Consider the following 19,251-nt stretch of genomic DNA (forward strand, 5'->3'; position numbering starts at 1 on the left):
ATTGAATGGATTGTTGCCGTATGGATTTGAATTATCGTAGAATAGATTTCTTTATGAAGCTGATTGTATTGATTTGATTTCAATTGATCTTTCGCCGTATTGATTTGATCGTTTATTGGGATTTTGAGCCGATTGGTACTATTGACTGGCAGAATTGATTGATACGATTTCACTGTTGTAGCATCGTTCGTGGTCGTCAATGGATGGTTCTTTTTATGGATATGGATACATACACTGCCGTATTGATAAGAAGTAAGTGAGATTGAACGATAGATTGATTTGCAAGTATATGTTCCGATACGATTCCACTCTATTGATTTGACTGATGTGATACGATAAGTAAGACGACTAGACGATTGTATTGATGTAATTGATGTTATCGATTGCTATGATAGAGATTGTAGAGAATGGATTGACGCATTGATTTTGAGCTTTATTGATTTCCTACTGGTTATTGATTTTATTGATTTCTGTTCCGTATTGATTTCTGTATTGCATTGACTCATTGATCATGTACGACTGATTGATTTGACTTGATTTGATTAACCTGCATATTGTTTTCAGTGTCGTGCTTTGATTTCAGTTGTAGGCTTTGGTGACCTGCTGGGCTTTGTAAGCTCATTATATGTGGTTAATAATTTCAGGTGCAGGGCCTTCAGCTTGAAGATCTTTCTGCCGAGTTCTGTAGCTTTTTCTTTTGTAGCCTTGGTAGGCTTTCTTTTGTAGCCTGTACGGCTAGTGTAGATTTCTCTTTTGGCTGTACTCTGACTGTTGTACTATATGTGAATTATAGTATCCGCTGCTGTTTCTTTTCTGTAATGTAATTATCTCTGGCTCTGGATATATGTATGTATGGATTGATATGAACAACAGATGAGGAAACTGATAGAAAAGAAGAAAAAAAAAGGAGAGGCAATAGAACGATCAGATGAATCCTTTCGCTACACGGATCTTGGGGTCGTTACACCAATCCTGCTGTCCTGATTCCCGAGAGGCCACTCCTCCTGTCCAAGACCACTCCAACTTAGCCAACTATTATCCCGTCGCCCAGGTTGCTGTTTGGACTGCTGTTGGAAGTCCTTGTGTGCCAAAACGAGGGCTCCAACCATCACCTGCTGCTGTCCACATGTTCCCAGCTGCTGCCCATTTAGTTTGGTGGCCTATTCTTGCTGCCCTGCTGTCCAAAAAATCAAGGATCACCTTTCTAAATATGTCCAAGCCTTGACGTTGCTGATTGTTCTTCATCCAGTGCCTTGGTGATCAAACCAGAAGCTTTGTATTCTCTGATTATTTGGGTAAACTCTCCCCAAATCATTAAACCTCTTAGTCACTTTTTCAATTGGGGTTTATAAATGATTCATGAAGATTCTCGTCACTCTCTCTGCTAAACCCCCTTAGCTAGATAAGTTGAGTGAGGGATCTCCTTGTAGTGACTAGTCTTATTGTTAGTGTAGGGATTTCGTGTTGAAACTACTTATGCATGCAACATAGATTAAGTTGAATATTTTTCGATCTTAACTTCTATACATGTGGTTTAGCCTAAGCTTGTTTTACCGCTCTTTGCGTTTTAATGCGTCATTTAAATTCACCATTAAGATATAATTATTTGTTCTAGGAATATTAAGTGTGCAAATTTCATTAAGCAATTCATCTTTGCATGTTCGTTCTACATGAGCCCCATATTCATATTATAAAATTAAAGATATGGTGATCTAATTCATGATGACTAAAGTTATAAATTTTTCTTATATGTCTAAATACTGATTAGGGTCTTAAATTTTCTCATAGCTAGGACTAAAGTTAATATCCAATTTGTTTAACTTATAAGAGATGGCTTTTCATGCCTCATTTTGACCCCTCCCCAGCCAACTATAAGGTGTAATAGAGGCGTGCAATTCAGTCAGACGCATTTCTGATCAAAATTCAAAACTTATCTTAATTTTAAATCAAGATCAAATGAGTGAAAAATTATCTGATAGATCCATCATAAGTTTTGATATTGATGCATACGTAAATAAAATCATCAAATCAAATAAAGAGTTTCTAATAAAACTTTATGTATAAATTCATACGTGTTAAACAGCTTTAATTTATATTATACACATCTTCTATAGTATATCCAAAATTATTCACTCAAAAAGTTATTGTACATTGATGCTATCAAGAATTTATGTAATTTTTATTTTATTTGAACAATATTATATTTTGTTTTCTTTTCTTTTTTAGCTATTCAATGATGAGAAAGCATCCAATGATCATGGTAGGTAGTGCATATGGCTTGGTAGACCTTTGGTTTGCTGACTCGATTGGTCCCTGGCTGCTGGTGGTTCACGGGTTGGCTGTTTTGGAGCATTCGGTTTTGAGCCTGTTCTCTAAGTTGCTTGAGCTGAAGTTTAGCTCTTTAATTCTCAAAAGGTACCTCATTATGAAGTTTACTTTTGGAGTGGCCTTGTCGCTTCCCCTTCCCCTTTCTTCTTGTCTCTTGGGAATCCGTGGCTTATATTTATTGGGAGATGAATTCTATGCATAAGAATTTATGTTGGGATGCTTTACCTTTTGGGATCTCACGGCTGTGCTCCTTCTTCCGTGATGGTCCCTCGTTTCCCGTGGCCGTGGCTCTTTGGTCCGTGCGGTTCCTTCGTCTCCCGTGGCTGTCTCCTTGGTTCCTGGTTTGGGTGTTTTTCCGTGAGCTTGGGGGGAAGATTCTCATGCTTAATGCTTTGGTTCTAATAAAAAAATTAAAGTCTTATGGCTCTTGGCATTCCTCTCTCTTGCCTATAAATATGAGAAAATGTTGTGAAGAGAGGGAGTTGATATTTGTGAGCATATTTGCTATTAACCTGCGGGTTTATTCGGAAATCCTGCGGGCTCTTTCCAACCTTCTTTTCTCATCCCCTCCGGAAATCCTGCGGGCTCTTTCCACCCTTTCTTCTCGGGCTTCTAACCTCTTCGTCTCTCCGCAAGTGCCACTCCATCTGTATCCTTCTTCTCAAAAGTAAAGCAACGTTAGGGTGTCGTATAAGAGTTGATTTGAAGCATCTATTGAAGAAATTGGACAATCTTGCAGTGGTGGACCATCTGTTTGCTAGTTCTATGCATTTTACTTATTTAACCTACAAATTCGATGAATTGTGACGAGCCCGCTCTGACGGTTGTCTGAGGATAGCGTCTTTTTAAATTTCTTTAAAATCTCATAGCATCTTTTGTTGTGTTTGTCAAGTTTTGGGTCGTTTGCTTTTATTTAATAAAGTTTGTTTTAAGTTCTACTAATTGTGTCAGTTTTCTTCTTGTGTGTCTACATCATACATGGGTAAACTAGTTACTTGTTTACTACCTTGACAGCTTCTTTTCTTTACTTTCCTTGAAGCCTCAATTATAACTTTGGATAAGCTACACGCTTAGTGGGGTAGATAATTCTAATATAATGTTTAAGCATACATATAAAAAAATGGCATGCTATTTTGGTTTTAAAAACTAATATGAGCATTTATGTTCCCAAGGGTTACACACCATAACACCCTTTACCAATAACGCATGGTGTAATGTAGAAAACATAACATTCAACATTTAAAACTCTTAATCATTCTCTCTCCCCCCCCACCCCCCACCCCCCCCACATATATATATATATATTCATTCCATCCACAACATAACACATTTTCTAACTAAACAGAAGCATGTACAAAGTTTCCCTTATATCATTAATACCATTATAGAATCGCTAAGAAATCCAAAACAAATACTCTACATACCTTTGCTACATACTCACACACAACTAAACAGAACAACAACAACATCAAGCCTTTGTCCCACTATATGGGGTCGGCTACATGAATCTTTTTTAGTCATTGTGTCTTGTTAAAAGTTAAATTCTCATTTAAATCTAATAAAGAAAGATCATTTCTAATATTTTCTTACCAATCATTTTTAGGTCTATCTCTACCTTTCTTAACATAAGTCAAATCTACTACGTCAACTTTCCTAACTGGGTCATCAAAAGGCCTCCATTTAATGTGACCAAACCATCTAAGACGACTCTCTCTAATCTTATCTTCCACTGGAGCTACTCCAACCTTTTCATGTATATGCTCATTTCATATCCTATCTCTAAGGGTAAAGCCACTCATCCACCTAAGCATCTTCTTCTAGGCAACACTTAACTTAGTGTTATGCTTCTCTTTTAATGGCCAACATTCTGCACCATAAAGCAGTGCAGGTCTCACCACCATCTTATAGAATTTTTTCTTAAGTTTGAGGGGATTTTTCTATCGCATAACAAGCCCGATGCATTCCTCCACTTCAACCATCCAACTTGAATTCTGTTGATAATAATCCCATCTATTTCACCATCACTCTGAACAATAGATCCAAGAAACACATAGAAAACTCCCCCTCAAGCTCACGGTTAAACACCCAAACCAGGAACCAAGGAGGCAGCCACGGGAGACGAAGGGAATCGCACGGACCGAGAGCCACGGCCACGGGAAACGAAGGAATCGCACGGAAGAAGGAGCCAGCCGTGAGATCCCAAGAGGCAAACACAAAATACTAAAAGGCCATGGTGGAATTCAAGGAGCCACCATAGGAAAAAGTAATCTTGGAATTCCAAAGGCCGGTTTGGAATTCCAAGAGACAAACATTAAAACAAACATAAAAAGCATAAAATTACATTAATTAAAAGATATCTATGAGCTAAAAATCCTAGCTAATAATGAGCTAACCCCTAGTTCAATAAATGAACTAAAGCCTAGCTCATAAATGAGCTAAAATTCTAGCTCAATTGGATTGAGCTAGTAGACTCAAGGGAAGCCAAAATCTGAATTATTTTGGACTTGTGTTGACCCCCCCTTTGTCTACATCAAGATTAGAGAGAGTCGCCTTAGATGGTTTGGTCATATAAAACGGTGGCCTTCCGATGACCCTGTTAAGAGAGTAGAGGTATTAGATTTGACTTATGTTAAGAAAGGTAGGGGTAGACCTAAAAAGACTTGGTTAGAAAATATTAGAAATGACCTTTCTTTTTTAGATTTAAATGAGAGTTTGACTTTTAATAGGACACAATGGAGAAAAAGGATTTATGTTGCCGACCCCACGTAGTGGGATAAAGGCTTGATGTTGTAATTTTTTTCATCTTATATATATATTGGCTTTCATATTTTTTGCTATTAGATTTTTCTTATTGATTTTCTTATATAATGTAGAGCGTAGAGAGATGGAGAGAAAGAGCGAGAGGGTGAAGTTTCTCTCTATTTAGAGAGATAAATTGAGGAGAGGGTTTTATTGAGAGAAATAGAAAGAGAGTCTGAAAAAGGGGAAGTGAGAGAGTTAGAGAGCGAATGTGGGAAAGAGAAAGCGAGTAGAGAGAAAAAATTTGTTTTCTACTTGGTGGGGGGAGAGAGTTGGGAGGAGAGATAGGAAATCTCTCTCTATTTAGAGAGAGAATGGAAGGGAGAGTGGGGAGAGAGAGAGAGTTAGAAAGAGGCTGGCTTGGGTAGATCGTTTAGGTTGGGTGAGTAGGGAGGTGGAGTTGCTGTTTAGTGGAGAGAAGATGGTTCGGCCTTTGGTAAGATTTAGGCGTCTTGCAGGTATTGTTGATGGCCTCGAGGCAATTTATATCAACTGGATGATGGTTTCAGAGGAGTTGAGTGGTAGGGTTTATCAGGTAGGTAGTACAGACATCTAGTTGGTAGAAGGAAGAGGAGGAGCTGGCTTTTAGCTGTTGGGAGGTGTCGTGTGAAGAGTAGGCAGTTGACAGGGTTGAGACCAAGGGGTTGTGAGGTAGCATCTGCTGCTACTAAGTGTGAAGAGAAGGGAGAAAAAGAGTTTCATGGGAGCTTTGGTTGGATGTGTGGTGTGAAACCACTTAAGTAAAAAGAAATTAATCTCATAAGAATCGAGATGCCTTTTATTATAATAATAGAAAGTTCATTAAAAAAACTTTAAAGTTGAGCGTGCTCGTCCGTGAGCCATCCTAGGATGGGTGACTTCCTGGGAAATTACATCTACGATGCAAAATCGTGAGGGCATTAGGTCAAGCAAACAATATTTCAATAGTTAACATTTTGAGCTATCACAAAATGGTATTAAAACTGTACACCAGTCGGAAGATGGGTACTAACTGTCATACTAGACAAAGTTCTACGCCATGGAGGCCATATCTTAGATGCTATATGAGACAAAGTGTTAAATGGCGGGGGATATCAAATGAACTTGTAGGGGCTATCTCTAACATGCTTTCTGCATGGTAGATAATTCTTAGATACGAACCGATAAGGACTTCAGTTACTTAAGTGGAAGAGATTATGAAACTCTTTTAAGTAAAAAGAAATTAAACTCTTAAGCATCGAGATGCCTTTGGTGCAGTAGTTGGAATTTCATTAAAAAAACTTCGAAGTTAAGCGTGTTCTTCCGGGAGCAATTTTGTGATGGGTGACATCCTGAGAAGTTACACCAACGGGAGAAAACCGTGAGGCCATTAGGCCAAAGAGCACAATTCCTCGATAGTTAATAGTTTGAGTTGTTACATGCGGTGTGTGGGTATCTGTGGTTTGGAGTTCGGAAGTAGGGTATAGATGGAGTTGGTTGGTGGGAAGGTGAGCATGTGTATATAGCTAGTTTGTGTGAACCAAAGCTCAGCATGGGTTGGCACCAGTGGATTGTCCAACAATGATGTTGGGTAGGGGGTAGAGAAGGAAGCAGACAACATCATCCTTGGGAGGTTGGGGTTGTCGGCGGGTCGAGTAAGGAAGCAAAGAGGAGATGACTTGCGGCTTGGATCTTGCGAACCAGAGAGCGAGAGGGGGAGATTGTTGTGTAGAGAGCAGGAGGGGAGAATGAGAATGATTTCAAGGGTTTTAATTTGAGATAATGAGAGGAGTTGCTTTTTAGATTTAGGATTAAAATAATATTTTATTTGAATTTCTGTTTTATCGTTATATATATATATAATTATTTAGAAAATTAATTAAAATACAATGAAAAGTTAAATGACTCATCACGTGAATCCTCTTCAATCATTTATCTCGATTTGCGTGCTATTGACTTGCAGGCAAGAAAATTTCACATTTCTACTTGTGCAACGAACCAAGAATTATAGGTATGCTTTCTAAGTAATTTTGATGTTCTGGGCGTATGACAAAGCCATTTCAATTTTCAGAAATATATGACATTCGGTTGACTTTGCACAACATCACATCTATAGATCATTGTTTCGATTGCATTCACTCAAGTCATGTGCGAGTATTTCTGTTTGGATAAATTTGACGTTTTGGTAGCGCTAACACAGTCCGTTTCATAAACACATGTTGTTTGAGTATCTTTGTGCAATGTTAAGGCTTTTGAGCTCGCTACACCCTTCACTGCATCGGTTGATCGCCGTCGAGGTATTGGGACTTGCTACATTGCGTCATCTTGTCGTTCAAATGTCGTTCTCATTGTGCTCACTTGAATTGATTATGGGATGTATATCAAGGTCAACAGTACCTTAGTGTTGTTTTTTTGCTCCTTAGGTACCTTACACACCAATGCCAAAAAATAGCCACCCGACCTTGTTATATCTGCTAGAGAACATGTTGTTGTTTTGTTGGACTGATGGTGTCTCGAATGCCCTTACATCTTGGTGCTTAAGCACAACCGTTGGAGAACCCTGCAGTTGATGCGCTGTTGCTGCCTGACAGTCTTTTTCTATTTTTTAACCGCTTGCTGGTTCATGCTGGCCTAGAACTTCGAGGTTCTCCATTCGGTTTATTATGGCAGAGCCCAAGACTCCACAACGACCTCATTGAATTTTTATTCCAAGAACTAAGGAATCCACCCTAAGAAACTGAATTATGAAATGGTATCGACAAATTAGAAAACTACAAGAGGAAGGGGCTTTAAATAGACCACATGCCCTCAAAACAACAAAGCAACAATTACACAAATACTATATAGGACACAAAAATTGTAAACACCTCTTTTAGAAAAAGAAATTATACAAATAATCCTTCGCATACCTGAGGAAGATCAGTTATTACTCTAGTCTTATTTTTGACTTGCAAATCCTATTTATTGAAAATTATAAATATACTTTTTTGTTGTTTTTGATGGAAAAAGTTAATTAAAAAAACTTCAAAATGTACAGTTTGTATTTCTGGATCAGCTTTATTTGAAGGGCAAACCTTTGATTTTTTGAATTTATAGGGCTGGTTCGTAGCGAAGCGTGCAGGTTGTTAGAATGTTTCCAACACCTTATCTTTTATATCCGATGCTACTTTATAAGCCATCGTTTTTGCATGTATGTCATGTGGAGTTTATTCCAATGTTATGACAAGGCATGTCACGGAGAATGCATTACATAATTTACATTAATACAATCCGAAAAATAAAATGAATTGACCGTCATAGGTGGATAATGATCTTCTGAATTTACTTTTCTTTTCACCTAATTTAGGATTAGTAAGTTAGCCCAAAGGGAACCTGGAACTGGATGGAGCATGCAACCTCATAAGCCACTTGGATAGTTCATTTCAGGACTATTTGATGTAGAACGATATGGCAAGCTATAGATGGGGACATTGATTTGAGGAATTAAAAGACTTGCCAACATAGGAATTTTAATTAAGGAAGGATTTTGAATTAACTCCTAATTATAGAAATTCAAATTAACCCCTAGAAATATTTTACTCACTCCTGTATTCCTTTTCACTGTACTGGTTCCATTTGCTGTCACTAGGTTCTGTTATATTGTACTATGAAATAACTTGGTATGCAAATTATGAGAAGTTTATTACTTTATCCTACTTGGATAGTGGTTGGGGAGATTAAAATAGATCGATTCTTAATTCAATTTTGATACTAATTTTTCTTGTAAAGAAGCTTATTGATGTTTTTTTTCATGTGCTATTATTGTAGTTGTTGGAACACCCTCAAAATATTTTATTGGGCCGAGTGCTGGATTCGAACGTCGCTTTAGGCAAAGCTAGTCACCAATATGTCTTGCAAAAGTGGCGGGCCCTTCAAAACAGTGTAAATTTGCTGTTTGATTGTACGAAGGGGTTTGGTACGTCTTTCATATACTATTTTATCATGTTGCACTTATTTTCTTTTTATCAACAATGCCTTAATAATGTTTTTTTGTTTTTGTTTTTCGCATGAAATAGTTGGGCTTATGTGTTCTAATATTCCCAAGAAAAGTTTAGAGGTAGAAGAAAAAATTGCAACTTAGCTAACAAATAGTCCAATCAAAAGAAGCAATATTTTCATTATGAACGTTAGTAGGCTTATTCCAACCATTTGGGAAAAGTCTTATGAATCATCTTTCTCCATTAAGTCTCTTTGAGTGTGTGTTCATTCTTGCACAGCGTTTATTCATATAAAATAGATAAGCTCATTTATTGGGTTGCTTTTTTGTTTGTTGGTCTACAGGGGAGCTTGACCTAGATTTAGTTAGAGAACATCACTTGGCTAGTTGGGCTGGTTTGCAAATAGTTGGATTTGAATTTGTATTCCAAAGTCAATTGAATTCAATCGTGGATCCAACAGGCAACATATTTGTAATTGCAAACATAATAAAAACTATTGAAATTTTCTTTCTTTCCCATAAAAATTTTGATCACGAGATTTTTTGTCTATTGTTAAGGTTCTCATTGCACTTCCTATGTGGTTGTCAATCTCAAGGTCCCCATCCGCTGATTGGATTAAGATGGCAAATCAGCAAGCCTCTCTTGTTTCTATTGTCAGCACCTTATTGCGAGCCTACACCTTCCCCTGTTTTTCTCCTATTTCATGGACATTTGGACTTACTTTGATCGTGTTTGGACTTGACAAACTTGGTTCATTCCTAACCCACTCGGTCCTTCTTTTGCCTTAGAGTTCACTGTTCTCTCTAACCTAGGTACATATTGATTCTCTACTCCTTGCTTTGGCTGGTAGGTCCCTCATTTTAAACCAATTTCTACTTGATATATCATCAAAAATTATCTTGATCGGGCACGAATCTCGAGGCAAAATCAAGCCGGAAACTTCAAAAATTAAATCCGGGATCACCTGAACTTTGATTTCAACGAACTTACAGTCAAACTGAGCGTCACGGAAATACGAACCCAACGACACCAAATTCAACTCGATCTGAGCCCAAAAAAGTCCAAATCAGGGAGCCGAAGTGCTGTTGGAAAGTTCAAACCACAATTTGAGCTACCAAATGGTTTTCAAATATGACGTGCTTATAGTCTAATCGAGCGGCTCGACGAGACGAATCCAACGAGCCCAAGATCGCTGAATTCCGACATCACTACGACCTTCAAATGTCTGCCGAATGGTACACGATCAAGGGATTCAATATCGGTCGTCCATCCAACCACTCCCCATTTACCTCTGATCTCTCACCTATTTACAGGCCATGCCACCCCATAATATCTATAAATCGACCCCTCATTTCTTTTGAGAGGGGACCCAAGCAAGAAGAAGAGGAGAAGGAGAAGAGAAGAGAAGAGAAGAAGATTAGGAGGGAAGAAACTCCTCGACCTCCGTCGCCGGAATTTTGTCGGAATTTCGTCCAACTTCCAAGTGACGTCGGAATTCCGCCTGACTTCCAAGGGATGCTGGAATTCCATTCGTCTTCCAAGTGACGTCGGAATTCTGCCGACTTCCACGGGACGCTGGAATTATGTCTGATATCCAGGTGACTCTGGAGTTTTGTCCGAATACTATCTAACACCGGAGTTCTCCCTGGCCGTCGACAACAGTCCTTCCGACATCTGTCGCCCGCCGACTACGGTCCTCTTGACTTACGTCGCCCACCGACTACAGTCCGTTCAAATGAACACGTCAACAGTAGCTCTTTGTATTCCCATCATATAATGTACTGCATATGATGTACATAGATCTAAGGCCTTCCCCTCAAGGAAAGACCTCATTTGTAATCAACTACAAATACTAGTGGAATCATTCAAACTGGGTTAGGCCCCGTGATTTTTCCCCCTTTTCAGGTGTTTTCCACGTAAAAATATTGGTGTCTCATATGAATGCTACACCCTCTCTCTTATCTGATTGCGTGCCGAATTTTCGTACAACGCTAAGACGTTAAACTTTATATTTCTTTACCGCTGCGAATACTCATGGACACAACAGTTTGACGCCGTCTGTGGGAACTTGGTTCCCAACTAGGGGGCAAATTTTGCTTCAACCTCAGAAGTTCATTCATGTCAACTTCTGGATATCAGTCATTGCTGCATCAATTTCATAAGAATCAGATACGGACTGGGGGCAAGTTTTACTCCAACAATGGCAAAAAAGATCATCCAATGCTTTCAATATCAAGATGATATTTCAAGAAAGATCCCAGTGATAGAAATGATACTTCCAATTAATTACAAGCTTTATACAGTCCATTGCTGGACTTCTATTCCTTGGGGAGGTCTTAATCTTGACCTCAAAAGGTAGGAACGCTCTAAAGATAGACCATTTTTCATCTTTGATTTAGGATACATGCGGCATTCGCCCCCTCCCAATCAATGCTAAACCCATCCCATGGTGATCCGATTTGACCTGTTACATACGAGTTAACGTCGTTGAACAAAGGCTCCAACATACAACATTGGATAGGTCTTACATCCATGTTGGATTCTCTCGACTTCTTCCACACAGGTTAACATCGTCGAGCTAAGGCTGAGATATACAACCTCGGATAGGTCTTACATCCTTGGTGGATTCTCCCGACCTCTTCCACACAGGTTAACATCATCGAGCAGGGCTCTGATACACAACCTCGGATAGGTCTTACATCCTTGGTGGACTCTCCCGACCTTTTTCATACAGGTTAACGTCATCGAGCAGGGCTCTGACATACAACTTCGGATAGGTCTTACATCCTTGGTGGATTATTCTGACTTCTTTCACACATGTTAACGTCATCGAGTAGTATTCTGACATACAACATCGGATAAGTCTTACATCCTTGGTGGATTCTCTCGACCTCTTCCATAGAATTCAATGTCATATAGCAAAGTTCTGACATACAACCTCGGATAAGGTCCTATATCATTGTTGGATTCTCTCGACCTATTCCGTATATGTTAATGTCATCGAGCGAGGCTCTGACATATAACCTCAAAAAAGTCTTACGTCATTGGTGGATTCTCTCGACCTCTTCCACACTAGTTAACGTCATCGAGCAAAGTGCTCTGACATACAATCTCGAATAGGTTTTACATCCTTGGTGGATTCTCTCGACCTTTTCCACACATATTAACGTTATCGAGCAAAGTGCTCTGACATACAACCTTGGAAAGGTCTTACATTCTATGTGGATTCTCTCGACCTCTTCGATACAGGTTAACGTCATCGAGCAAGGCTCTGACATACAACCTTGGAAAGGTCTTACATCATTGGTGGATTCTCTCGACCTCTTCCATACAGGTCAACGTCATCGTGCAAAGGCTCTGACATACAACCTCGGATGCATCCTTGGTAGATTCTCTCGACCTCTTTAATATAAGTTAGCGTCATCGAGCAAATGCTCTGGCATACAACCTTGAATATGTCATATATTCTTGGTGGATTCTCTCGACTTCTTCCATAGAGGTCAAGCAGTGCTCTGAGTGAACAATATTCTCTCTATAAAGATTCCATGAAAGTAAGTGGTTGATAAATTCATCACTCATATAAAGACTTCAGTAGTTTAAAATACCCTCACAAAAATATCGGGGGCAATATATCAAATCATATCTTAAAGATGCATAAATAAATCAATTTTCTCTGAGGGACAAATTTTTAACTTCATATACAATGGAGTTACATAAATCCAACATAAAGATTCAAATGTACATTTATTCTCACTAGAAGTTGAAATTAAAAGTACATCTGCATCATATGTACAAGTTACAATCATCAAACAACTTCAAAAAAGTCAAATATCTTTAGTAGATTATATTGACATATTCTCTACTGCACATTGAAGCATCTCCTACAACTTCTTCTTCAAAGAAAGAAATATGATGTCTGCACATGTCAATATGGATGCATATTGCCTTAGCAAAATGCCACTGGACATCTGCGATCATCAGCCCTTCGTATGATATTTGCCGGCGGTCCTTACATCCTTGGTGGATTCGCTAAACTGCTACTTGCAGCGCACCTTCAAACTCTCTCCTTCTACCCTCCAATCGGTCGTTGATTGCCAATAAACTTCCGCTCGATTGTCCATCGTCGACAAACTTCGCTCAAACAGTGTCAAAATTCTCCCCGCCTACTCATCACTTCTGGTTCTCCTCCAGGACGCTATGACCGCCATATCTTCTCAAATCACCCTCACATACAAGCAACAATTGATTTTCTTATGTTAAGAGTTGTCTATTAAGAAGATAGCCTCTCATCGTAACTTCTTTTACACAATAGAGGGACACTGAAGCTTGATAGGGGAATGCCGTCTATCTTCGACAGTGGAATGCCTCCAATGTAAGAAGAAGAACGCAAAAGAAGAACAAGGATCAAACATTCTAACTTTTACACACGGAGAGGGGACCTGAATAGTAGAGGATGCCGTTTACAACAAACAGGGGAATGCCTCAAATGTAAGAAAGTTAAAATGAGGAAAGAGAAAGAAAAGAAACGACTGTAAAAAGTCTAATTTCTGTACAAGAAGAGGGGCGCCGGTTTAAGTAGGGAAAGTCACCTACGAAAAATAACGGAATGCCTCGACTGTAAGAAAATAGTCATAGGAGAAGACAGTGAAAGGAGAAAATTTTTTCTTCTGTGCTGGAGAGGAGCACTGAATTTAAGTAGGGAAAGTCACCTACGAAAAATAGCGGAAAGCTTCTAGCAAGAAGGAAAAATGAGAAGAAATTCTAACTTCTATACAAGAGGAGGGGAGTTGAGTCAAGTATGGAAAGTCATCTACTGAAAACAGCGGAAATCCTCAAATGTCAAAAAGCCAGAAGGAGAAGAGGAGAAGGTGCAAGTTTCCCTCTGGCCCTAGTGGGCTATTTATAGTCTTTTTTTGGCAGAGAAAAAAAGTTTCCAGATTTTTCTGGAATTTTTGAATTTATCTGATTTTTTTTTTAAATTTTTTTGGGAATTTTACGAATTTTTTATTAATGAAAGAAAAAAACATTTTTTTAAAAAATATGGCTGGCGGTTTGGGCAACCGCCAGTAGCGGGCCTGAACCGGCGCCCGACTGCCAACAGAAGGCGGAATTGTGCGGGTCAGTGGGCCGGGCGGGGCCAGGCAGGCCGAGGGTGCCACGCGCGGGCCCAGGCATCCGTGGAGATATATCATCAAAAAATTATCTTGACCGGGCACAAATCTTGAGGCAAAATCAAGCTGGAAACTTAAAAAATTAAATCCGGGATCACCTGAACTCTATTTTTGGCGAACTTACCGTCAACTGAGCGTCACAGAAATACGAAACCAGCGACACCAAATTCAACTCGATCTGAGCCCAAATGAGTCCAAATCAGGGACCCGGAGTGCTATTGGAAAGTTCGAACCACAATTTGGGTTACCAAACAGTTTCCAAATATGACATGCTTATAGTCTAATCGAGCGGCTCGACGAGACAAATCCAACGAGCCCAAGATCGCTGAATTCCGACATCACTAAGACCTTCAAATGCCTGACGAACGGTACACGATCAAGGTATTCAATATCTGCCGTCCATCCAACCATTCCCCGTTTAGCCCTGATCTCTCACCAATGTACAGGCCATGCCACTCCAGAATATCTATAAATAGACCCCTCATTTCTCTTGAGAGGGGACTCAACCAAGAAGAAGAGGAGAAGAGAAGAGAAGAGAAGAAGATTAAGAGGGAAGAAACTCCTCCTCAACCACCGTCGTCGGAATTTTGCAGGAATTCCGTCCGACTTCCAAGTGATGCAGGAATTCCTCTCGACTTCCATGGGATGCCGGAATTCCCCCCAACTTCTAAGTGACGCCGGAATTTCGCCCGACTTCCACGAGACGCTAGAATTCTGTCCGATCTCCAGTTGACTATAGAGTTTTGCTCGAATACCATCTAATGCTGGAGTTCTCCTCGTCCGCCGACAACAGTCCTTCTGACCTTCGTCGTCCACCGACTACGGTCCTCTTGATTTGCATCACCCACCAACTACAATCCTTCTGACCTCCGTCGCCCGCCGACTACAGTCCCTCTTACTTACGTTGCCCACCGACTATAGTCCTTACCTCCTTCCGCCGACTACGATCCTTCTAACTTACGTAGCCCACCGACTACAGTCCTTCCGACCTCTGTCACCCACCGACTACGGTCCTTCTGACTTACGTCGCTCACCGATTACAGTCAGTCTGACCAAATGAACACGTCAACAGTAACTCTTTGTATTCCCATCATGTAACATACTGCATTTGATGTACATAGATCCAAGGCCTTCCCCCCAAGGAAGGGCCTCATTTGTAATCAACTACAAATACTAGTGGATTCATTCAAACTGGGCTAGGCCTTGTGGTTTTTCCCCCTTTTCAGTGGTTTTCCACATAAAAATATTGCTGTCTCATATGAATGCTATACCCTCTCTCTTATCTGATTGTGTGCTGGATTTTCGTACAACGCTAAGTCGTTAAACTTTTTATTCTCTACCGCCGCGAATACTCTTGGACGCAACACTACTTTTTTGTGATTTTCTTTTTGGAAGATGTATTTTTTTTTTAATTTTGTTTAGGTTATGAATTTATTGGACTTTCCCAAAAAATTAAGAATTTGCCATTTCTAGTCTTCTTTTTCTATTTTTTGGTTTAGAATTTACTGAAGTAAACCATAAATGAAGACTCTGGGTTGAAAATGCTGCACAACGTGATTGGAAGCAAAGTTTGCAGGTATTATTTAATTGTAAATATCACCGTAGTTTGCTTGACGTCATTTGAAATTATGCGGCACTGCAATCTTCTCTGCTAAAGTTCTTTTCTGCCTGATTATTTACTGTATTTGTACTTATCACGGTAGCCTAGGAGTCTTTCTTCCAGTTTACGGATAACTAAATGAAATTGTTCTACCTGAGGCTGACGTTGTAAAATAACTATTGCTCCCTTTTTTATGTGAGTTGCTGGTTGCAGATATAACTTGGATTTAGTTGAATTTCAAATTACATTTTATATTTTTGTTTTGCATTTGTAGTTTGCTTAGATTGGAAGGACAGATGCTCTTTTCCTTTTTTAGATCGCTCAACTTGAAGAGAACTTTATTTGGTTCATGATGAGTGGGTTTTCCAATTTTATGATGACGTTTTTATTATGCTTGTTGTGCAACACTGATTTCGTATATTTTTCTTGACATTGTTTTAATTTCTTTTTTCTGTAAGTGTTTAACAAATAATATTTCCTATGGAATAGTGTCTTGCGTAAAAACATTACTAATAAAGATTCGACGTTGTTCTATATTTACTGCCTCACACTCTCGTATACTGTAGGCTTCAGAATAAGTACATTAGATCCTAACTTTCAAAAAATAATAAAGATTCATGGCTCTTATAGGCAAAGTCAAATAGGTGGGGTGCAGACATGTGACAGATACAAAAAACTACATAACAACCTTTCGAAAATTTTCGAACACACCGAGAAGCTTACAGTATAGTAAAATTCTTTCATTATGCACAATAATCTTCATTTTAAAATGACATTTAATTTATGAACTTGTTCAAGACAAAATTCAAGATAATCCTAGAATGCATGATTGAGAAATGAAGTAACAACTATTTGTTTGTCTAAAGTCTAACTATTGAAAGAAAAGGTAAAAGAGTGTTGAACCTAAGAAATTATGATTAACTTCTGAGTTGTTTTGAATTCTCTTATTTTCTTTCAGTTTTATATGAATTTGTAGGAATAAATGGAAGAATTTGTGGGATATTATTTTGTTGTTTTTTTTTTTGAACTTCAAATCATTGTTTGAAAGGGTATCTTTATATTCAAATGTAAATATTTTCATCTTCAGATTTTAGAAGTTCATTACTTGCTTTCTCCAGCAGCTTAAATTGAAGAGGCAGCTTGATGAATAATGATTGACTTAATAGACTCAAACGAACCTAAGTGATGACAAACTGATTGATATTTTTTCTTTTGTGTGGTTGTTTTTGTTACTTCGTCATTCCACATAGAAAGCTTTGTAAGGTGCTTCATAGTGTTGATTCAAAGAGGTCGTCAGTCTTAATTTCAGATTTATAGACCATTTACAAACTTAGATGTGATAACCCATATATCTTTTCTAAGATCATATCTATACTTTTCTTCATTGTTTAACTATTTATTAGCCGTTTCACTGATTAAACGTTAAAAGGTAATCTGTAGCTGATATGCAAAAATTCTCACCATCGTTGAATAGACTGCTTCAAAACTTTTAACCCTATTTGAATTTTCTATAATCATATGAGGGTGGGTCAACAGTAGTTTTTTAAATTTGACAATCCATTATTTACCATTTGTGTTTCTATAATTGTTTTATGCTCTTGTGCCTTTGATTTTTGGTTTCTGTGCCTTTGCCGAACTTTTGTATCATGTTTAATTAGCTTGCCTGGGATATATTGACAAATTTGTATTTTCCTCTTGTGCCTGATAGCTTGTTCATGATTTCCTTTTTTTCTTAGTGACGGAGAATCCTTTGTTTATGATTTTTACTGTTCTAATTGTAGGTAGAAGTGATAGAGTCCTAAATGGCATCCGCCAGTTGGTAGATAGGAAGGAAGGCATGCTTCGCCAGAAAATGATGGGAAAGAGGGTTAACTTTGCATGCCGATCTGTAATATCTCCAGATCCTTACCTAGCAGTCAATGAAATAGGAATTCCTCCTTATTTTGCTCTCAGGTTGACATATCCAGAGGTATGTTTCACGAGTCATCTTAACAGAACGTGATCTTTGTGCCTTATACATTGTTATGACTCATGCTACTTTCTTTGTAATATTCATATTTTTTTTGATTAGATTAGTTGTGGTTAAGAGAGTTTCATAATTGTTCTTATTGTCAACAATTTTGGTTAACACTGTGGAAGTCTCCTTTTTTTAGGTCCTTAATTTGACCTAGGGGTGCAAACGAGTTTAGACCACGGCTTTGACTCGACTCGTTTATGAGTTTCAAAGTTTTGAGCTTGTTAGAGTATTGAGCTCGGTTCGAACTAGCGGAAGGCTCAGACTTGATTTTACTTGTGATTGTGGCTCAGCAAAAATGGAAAGTGCGAAACAGAGAGGGGGGGGGGGGTTGGATCTGAACGCGGGTCCGTGGAAGGCGGAACGGCGGGGAAGCGCGTGCTAACCAGAAGCTCGTGCTATGTGCTAACCACCGAAGCGTGTGCGGGACGTGGAATTGAGTCTCTCGACGAGCTCGTTCTCAGTGGCGAGTCGAGCTCGAGCTCGACCTTTGAGCTCGACTCGAGTTCAAGTTCGGGATTTGGCTCGCGAGTCGAGCTCGAGTTAGGCCTGAATCGAGTTCTTCTTGACTCATTTGCAGCCCTAATTTGACCTCCATCATATCAACTTTGTTGAAATATATGCTATAAGCTAGCTTAGCTATAACATAGCTTGTTGTGAAGTATAAAATAAACTTTGCATTCACTAGATTTGTTTTCTCTCAAAATGTATTTACTTGAATTTTTTCAAATAATGTAGATTGGTTCCTGATGATCTTTTGTTGCTTTATGCTTCACGTAGAGCATTGACTCCTTTATCTTCACGTTGAAAAATGTTATTTTACAGAGAGTAACTTCCTGGAATGCTACTAAGCTGAGACAAGCTATCTTGAATGGTCCTGATGTTTATCCCGGAGCAACACATTTCATGGAGAGAGAGAAGTTCTATACATTGGAAGCAGGTTACATTGGACTTATACCAAGTACTCATATTTTTTCTATGTACTCTTAGAATTAATAGCTGCACACCTTGAGACTGTTTGAGCATGTGCCAAACATTTTTATTAATAGTTGTTTCACATCCCTTCCTACCTTGTGAGTGTTTCTACTTTCTACTTCTCTATTGTGGATGTTCTAAACCATCTCAATAATTTTCCTATTATATTGATGCGTGTCTCAAAGTCAGCTGTTGTCAGAAATGCAAAATGTTGGCCTTATGAGATCAATTTGAAATGTAAAGTTTGAATTTGTATTTTGCATTTGAATTTAATATTATTGTTTTTTATTGTAATGTTTAGCTTAATTAGTCTATGTTCCAAACCATGACACCCATCCATTTTCCAATCCTCAGTTTTATGTGTTTTGGAGCGAAAAAAGAAGGCTAGCTACGGTACATTAAATTGGTTTACAGTAAATAATGCTTGTG

The 19,251-nt window shown here is 38.7% G+C and overlaps 1 protein-coding gene across 3 annotated transcripts in view; it reads left to right on the plus strand.

Moving 5' to 3' along the window:
• The window catches only part of LOC110112331 (DNA-directed RNA polymerase I subunit 1), a 112,413-nt gene that overhangs the window by 41,082 nt on the left and 52,080 nt on the right, over window positions 1-19,251 (plus strand). For 2 of the 3 annotated variants that reach the window (XM_020844523.2, XM_020844524.2), the window contains exons 8-10: window positions 8,893-9,040; window positions 17,615-17,802; window positions 18,673-18,808. In XM_020844523.2, the coding sequence (XP_020700182.1) occupies window positions 8,893-9,040; window positions 17,615-17,802; window positions 18,673-18,808 (472 nt within the window). The remainder of the gene's footprint in view (window positions 1-8,892; window positions 9,041-17,614; window positions 17,803-18,672; window positions 18,809-19,251) is intronic. The other variant, XM_020844525.2, reaches the window with a different exon arrangement.

The sequence above is a fragment of the Dendrobium catenatum genome, unplaced genomic scaffold (assembly GCF_001605985.2).
Source record: "Dendrobium catenatum unplaced genomic scaffold, ASM160598v2 fragScaff_scaffold_621, whole genome shotgun sequence".
NCBI lineage: Eukaryota > Viridiplantae > Streptophyta > Magnoliopsida > Asparagales > Orchidaceae > Dendrobium > Dendrobium catenatum.